Source organism: Centropristis striata, chromosome 6, assembly GCF_030273125.1.
Source record: "Centropristis striata isolate RG_2023a ecotype Rhode Island chromosome 6, C.striata_1.0, whole genome shotgun sequence".
Classification (NCBI taxonomy): Eukaryota; Metazoa; Chordata; class Actinopteri; order Perciformes; family Serranidae; genus Centropristis; species Centropristis striata.
Window position 1 is genome coordinate 36116319 of NC_081522.1, and position 7306 is coordinate 36123624.

The 7306-nt window shown below is 37.5% G+C and overlaps 1 protein-coding gene across 2 annotated transcripts in view; it reads left to right on the forward strand.

Annotated features, from left to right (window-relative positions):
• si:dkey-106n21.1 (solute carrier family 23 member 2) overlaps window positions 1-7031 on the forward strand; it is a 93880-nt gene extending 86849 nt beyond the window's left edge. For both annotated transcript variants that reach the window (XM_059334987.1, XM_059334988.1), the window contains 2 exons: window positions 6143-6238; window positions 6322-7031. In XM_059334987.1, the coding sequence (XP_059190970.1) occupies window positions 6143-6238; window positions 6322-6506 (281 nt within the window). In that variant the 3' untranslated portion in view covers window positions 6507-7031. The remainder of the gene's footprint in view (window positions 1-6142; window positions 6239-6321) is intronic.
• Window positions 7032-7306: the final 275 nt, after the last annotated feature.

Here is a 7306-nt window from a genome sequence, read left to right on the forward strand (position 1 = left end):
CCCAACAATAGTTTTTGCGGGGTGCTATATTTTGTTCAAACAATAAGTGACGGTCCTTCTTATTGAAACAAAATGCAGCTTGTTTCTCACCGTCAATGAGAAATGGACACCTGCAGGCTGTAAACTGTGATCATGGATGATGTGAGTGGGAGGCCGTGTGTTCCCACTGTTCCACTTACAGATTACCCTTGAAAAGATGGCAGCGGTTCTGCCAGCCTAAGCTCCTCAAGCCAAGGTGTTCCCAAATCCCACAGGCCCAGATGGCAAATACTTGGTACCCTTTAGCCTTTAGCCTAGATTTGATAGTGGCGAGGAGAGCTTTTTTTTTTTTTTTCTTTTATTGTCTTACCAGATCGAACCACATGGGTCACTTAATGAGCTAAACACCGAGCTGGAGCCGTGCCACAGTCGTAGCTTAACTTTTACACCTTTAACACTTGATGGGTGATTCTCATGAACATGGTGCAGCTCATAGCAAAAATCCAAGAGCATTGAATACATATTTTCTTTGACCCTTTATAACATATACAATCTAAAGTCACTGTTTAATATTCATTTATAATGTATTTGAAAAATTTTAAGGTATTTTCTGACATTTTTAGAGACTGTGAGCAAAATTCATAACCGTAACACATTTTTAAATAGAAATAAAAAAACAACGAAAGGTTGTTTTTTTTATTATATGTATAATCTTCACAGAAATAACTTAGACTGGCTTCATGTGAATCACCCTGATGTTGATTCTTGAAACGTTAATATACGACTTGTTGATGGTCATTAGGCTGAGGGTGTCATTTTAATTTAAAGGTAAATAATGTGGCTGTTTGTAAAGGATTCTTGTTGTGATCATGTATGACATTAGCTACCTGTGGAGTGCAGATTGTTGGAAAATGTCAAAAAGGGGAGTTTATTTTTGAAAAACACCATAGACACATTCAAAAATATCCAGCAGGATTACTTGTCATATTTCTGTTATACAGTAAAGTGTGCCCACTCATTTTTGGACCGGTTTTCTTTTTTTAAATGTTGTAGTTTTTCTGCTGATAAGAGATTTGACTGATTGGGTGGAAACTAAACAAAATAGTATAGGTTTCCCTGTATTCTCCCTCCAGAGTGCTTGGCAGTTTTTTGTTTGTTTGTTCCTTCAAATTAATTTCCTTTTTCTTAATATTATATTTCGTTTTATTTGGGTTTATTGTATTTTGTTGAGCTGTGATGTTAATTGTTGTGATTGTGGCAAGTAAATACTGCTCGGACAGTTCAATAACAAGATTTTAAAAAGATTTTTCCTGATTCCACTGATTGATTATTTAGCAAAACCTCCTTAATTTTTGAGTGCAGTAATATGCTGATGTTCATGACAATAATTGCCATGCTGCAGCTATTCAGCTGTATTTTGGTGAACCCATCTGCTACGTCTCATACAGTCATGGAAAAGAATATTAGACCATTGTTTTCTTCAATTTCTTGTTCGTTTTAATGCCTGATACAACTAAAGGTGCATTTGTTTGGAGAAATATAATGATGACAACAAAAACGCTCATAACAGTTTAATTTAAGAGCTGATATCTAGACATTTTCCATGGTTTTCATGATAATAACCAAAATCATCATCAAGAAAACTGAAAATGTCTAGATGCGTAATCATTTTTTTCAATATTTAGTTTCTAAAGGAGTTAAATAATTAAAAGTATAATGTAATAGTATATTTAGCATTCATCACTGAACAGGCAAAAACTGAAGATTCCTATTGGGATCATTTAATAAAAATGAATGAATAAAAACTTGAAAAAACAAAGTTTTATTTGAGTAGCTTAAAATGATTAAAAAATAATAATAATAATAATAATAAGTTGCAGATGAATAACAAAAAGACAAAAAACAACAATTTAACTGAAAAATAAATAACCAAAATATAAAAATGCTTTTTAAAAAATTGGGATAGAGGGTGAATTTTTAGCTATATTTTAAAGGACTTAAATCATTTATATAGTATAATGTCAGATATTAAATACCATACTCTTGGGCTCTATGGGGGGGGGGATTACATTTTCAGAAAAAAAAAATGTATTGAACTAAGTTAAACAGCTCTTAAATTAAACTCTTCTGAGCTATTTTTGTTGTTATCATTATGTTTGTCCAAACAAATGTACCTTTAGTTGTACCAGGCATTAAAATGAACAAGATATTAGAGAAAACAAGGGACAGTGTAATAATTTTTCTGTTAATTCTCCGTTTGTAACCAGGCAGCTCTTGACAAAAGTTTGAGAGAACATTAATGTACTCGGGTGACCGAGGGCACATTGGTCACACATCGCCATCCGGGTTTAATCTGGGTTTAATCCAGGTTTAATCTGGGTTTAGTGGTACCACCAGGTTGGTTTTATGTTCCAGTGTACACCAATGGTGGATTATGTCACCTCATTAATGTCACAACTGGTTGGTCGGGTAGGTAGAACAATCTAGAAGACAAGTGGGAAACCATATTATTGACGGGTAAAACTACAAAAGTGACATTTTTTTTTTATGCAAGACGAGAAATTCTCCACTTTCCATCCCATAAACACACACATGCACTGGTACACGTACACACATGGACGCAACAGGTAGAACCCAATTACACTAATCCAGCCGTAAAACATTAATCCAGCAGATGAAATGAGTCCATGTGGAGCTTTTAGAAATATAAATCTGATCAATCGGAGATCTTAGAACTAATCATGAGATCAATCGCAGGCCACCAGGTGACGATTCGCCACTTTTGACGACACATTGATTGGCGGCAGAGCGCCTCTGTGGCCGCCTCCTATGAAGCGCCATCAAAAGAGCAATCCTCAAGATTAAACAGCTCTTCTCTGCAGACATAAGACTTTGATCCTATGAGTCATGTGATGCGAGTGTCTCCCAGGAAAGTGCTAATCCAGAGTTCAACACTGGGCATGAGGGTTTGTCTGGTTCTCTCAGGTCTAGGCTGCTTACCTTCCAATCCTCTTGGCTAACCCCCATGTCACTGGCTGTAATCTGCCCGGCTCAGATAAAGCACTCTTTTCCCCGGAGTTTTTCTCAACACTCAGCTGATAGCGCCACACAAGAGGAGGCCTGTCGGCGCTCTTTGTAAACACACTGCTGCGCCTCCAGACGTCTTTAGATGTCCAGGCTGTGGGCTTAAAACCAACTCAGCGGGTGCATTGAACTTTTGACTGCTTCCTCTCTGGGCAGGAAATGTTTGTGTGCCTACATGAGTTGGGGACGTGCTCTATGAACAAGACTACGTTTGTTGTTTTTTTCAAACTACGTCAGCGCTGTTTTTTTATTATGATTTTATTATTTGATTAAATTCTCCCAATTTCAAACAACTTAATTAGGAAATTTACACATGAACAACATGACCTCATGAAAGGACTTCCTCTGACTCAGGAAATTGGTAGTCTGCTGATTGCGGGGGCTGCTCCTACGCCAGCTTTTATAGGTCCAAATATCTGGAAGTCTGTTGACCTGCAGTGGTGGCTTAATGCTTTCTGTTTTCATGACTCTGTAACCTTGCCAGGCCGGCCCAGTGGCTTTGAATACCTTTCTCTTTGAGTTTTAGCGTTATCTAGTCTTCACTTCACTTCAAAAGTATGTTAGAATACCTGAAGTAAGATAAAGAATTGCAGATCAAGAGGTCAACAGCGGGACGTGACTCTGAGAAAACCCTCCTGGTATCCAGCCACTTTTCATTTTACTTTGTTAAAGGGGCTTGAGACAGAAATGTCAAACCAGGCTGCCTTTCTAAATGTACAAAACTTTTGCAAGTTCCCACAAGTAGGAATAGGAATAAATAATCAATATTCATTTGATGGTCGTTAAGAATTTGGTCGATCATGTGGAATTTTTAATCGGTCTGTGTATTTTTTAATGTTAATTTTATCTCTGAATGGTGTCAGTATCACTGAACTGAAACACGCCAAGTGTTCAGTTCTGCGGCCGTACGTCAATGAGCCAATGAGCTGAGAATTAAGTTTGAAAAAGCTGCAGTTTGCAAACAAAAAGTTGCAATAACAATTAACAACAAATATTGGTAACAACAAAACTAGCTTACTGTATCAAACCTTGCTAGCATGAATTACTAGGTTTAATTTGATCCAAAACTTATTTAAACAACAAACACACTTAAATATGCAAAATTTCTGTGAAAACTAACCTCATGCCTCTTCAGGGGCTAAAACATAAAACATTGAACTCTTTGATGTTTTCTTTACAGTCTAATCTCACTTGAGTGAGTGATTGAAAGGATCAAGTTTCTTTTCGTCCTTTCAAAATAAAATCATCCGTTATCAAAACTTTTTAGCGTACTGTGTATGTATATATCTTTAATTTTGCTCAAATATGCATGCAGCGATTAATCGATTAATTGATCGTTAATGTTATAGATAATCGAGTTGGCAGGTTTCCTCCAAACGCCCATCCCTACTCACAAGTGTCATGAATATTGAGAGAAAAAATTGTGCCTCCACATATTGTACAAATTGAAGTATGGTCATGTTTCCAGCCTCCCCTGTCCTCTCCTCTCAGCTCTGTGTAAACAGCCTGTCCTCTTCTCTCTGCTCTGTGTAAACAGCCTCTCCTGTCCTTTCTTCTCTGCTCTGTGTAAACAGCCTCTCCTGTCCTCTCCTCTCTGCTCTGTGTAAACAGCCTCTCCTGTCCTCTCCTCTCTGCTCTGTGTAAACAGCCTTTCCTGTCCTCTCCTCTCCTCTCTGCTCTGTGTAAACCGCCTCTCCTGTCCTCTCCTCTCGGCTCTGTGTTAACAGCCTCTCTTGTCCTCTCCTCTTCTCTGTGCTCTGTGTAAACTGCCTCTCCGGTCCTCTCCTCTCAGCTCTGTGTAAACAGATTCTCAGTGAATATTTGTCACGTGACCGTTGGTCTCAGCAGAATCAATCATGTCTTCGGTGTCTCTGAGGAGCAGAATTTAATGTTTTTAACAGGATCTGGTTAGTACAAAGGCTTTATTTTAAATGACACAAGTAGAATAAAGAGACTCTGACACAAATATCACAATTTTAAGCTTCGTTTTGGTCACTCTTTCGAACAGAAACATTCGTAACCTATGAGCCTTCAAGGACCGTTGGAAAGTTCAAATTCAGATGATAGTACCTGTTTTCACAGTTTCCCTCTGGGATTAACTTTGTCATTTTGCCAACTCTTTAGAGAAAACATTATGCAGTGTTAGGTGTACTTTATTGGTGGTTTGCTTCAGGTACTGGTGAGAGAAAGAAATATGACCCACGAGATGCAGATTAAGTAGCCCGACAACATTAAAGGAGTAGTTTCATCCATATGTGTTTCATTCACGGGGCGTTCAAGTCAGTTGGAACTTGGCCAATGAGACACTGGTCCAAGTGGAAAGTAAGTGTGTAAATGGATGATTTTTATGTTTGCCTACTAATTAACTGTAACCAAGTTAAATTTGTGTGTCTTGTCGTGTGTCTCCAAATGTACTTGCCGTAAGTAAGTGTTTGTCTTACCTGTAATGTTACACCCAGATACGATGGAAAGGTATCTGTTTAAATCTGCCTTTTGAGATATCTTTCATTTTCATGTTCAGTTGCTTTCCAGAGAAAGCAACTGGAGATTTTAATCCCCTCTTCCATCCTGTCTCAGAGACAGATATCTCAAAAGGCAGATTTAAAAAAAAGAAAAGATCTGCATAGTTGAATTGATCCTAATGCTTGTTGTTTCTTTTTACTTAAAAATGTCATCTCAAAAATGTGTCATTGAATGGAATTATAGTCTTTTGTCTAGAGATATACTACGTGATGTTGACAGTGTTGTTTTTGGACATGTGGAGGCGGTTAAAATCAAAATAACACAGAGATATGGAGATTGTCTGGTCAAGAAAGCTAGAACGCAGGTTTGAGATCTTTCCAATCGAAGGATCAGAGGTGGACTGTATCTGGATCGGCTGTTATCCGGTCCGACAGGATTTATTGTTGCTGTTGGTTCGAGGAAGCTTGTATTTCTTTCAGTTTTTGAACTTTGTTGGGAGGAGGTCAGGGCAAAGAGAACCTGCCTGACAAGATTTATAGTTGTTATTTCACAAGCTGCTTGGTTCTGGATAACAAATGACATCCCTTTCCTCTTCTTTTTCTCTTTTTGTTTGAAGGAATAAAAGAACTGGATCAAGTGATCGTGGTGCTCTTCACCACACACATGTTCATCGGAGGATTCTTTGGGTTTATCCTGGACAACACCATTCCAGGCACGGCAAAATACTTGAACGCTTATTAAACAAGCTGTAACTTGACCACCAGCTAACCTTGTCTTTTCTTTTTTTTTTTTTAGGCACTGACAAAGAACGAGGAATCAAAAGCTGGAAGGACAAAGTGCAACAGGGAAGCAATAATATGTGTGACCAGTCATGCTACGATATTCCTTTCTGCAGCGGTATCTTCAAACGGTTTAGATGTTTCCAGTACCTGCCTTTCCTCCCTTCTTACAAGACAACCGAACAGGGAACATCCTTTTAAAAAAGTGTAACGTAGATAAAGGCAAACAGCAGTTGAGGTTCTGTTTAATAAGTACCAACTAAAACCTTTAGTCGAAGTTCAATGCTGTCGTCGTAAAATAAAGAGTAAAACAATTAACATTTTGTTGAATTTCTACGACCAAGTTAAGGAACTGTGTCTCCTCTAGAGTTGGGATTCAACAAAATAAGCACGAAGCTGCACAAAACCCCACTGTTCAGGTGTTCGAATGTGTAGTAACCAATGCGTTTCCAGTAGGATCATTACTACCTCATCCAGAACAGTAACCTGCCGAAACGGATCAGTGGAAGGCTTATTATGTCATGTATGTTTTCATTAACATTTAATTATTAAGGTTACTGCTTTATATGTTTTTACTTTGTGTTTTGTCCCTGTATAGAAGTTTAAATTTTTACATATGTTTTTGAATTTAAAAATATGTAATTTTACTAATTTTTGTACTGCAGTTTCCAATCGGTCCTAAACTGTGACCGGTTGTTGTTGAATAAATTCTGAAGTTAAGAGAGACATTTTCACCTTTTCATGTTTTTTTTTAAAAAAAATGACACTTCATCCGATTATGTGTGTTTTCTTGTGTGTATGTTTAAATTAAAAACCACACCACATTTTCACAACATTCAAGGTTTTAATGTTCGAGTATGACATTGACAAAATATGTTCCCTTGTGAATATAAAGCAGAAATGAAACGCTTGGTACTTTTGTAGTGTTTTTTCAAAACCTGCAAAATCTATGGCCATGCTGAAAGCTTTGTGTAATGTTTGCCATCTTTAATAAGTGTTTT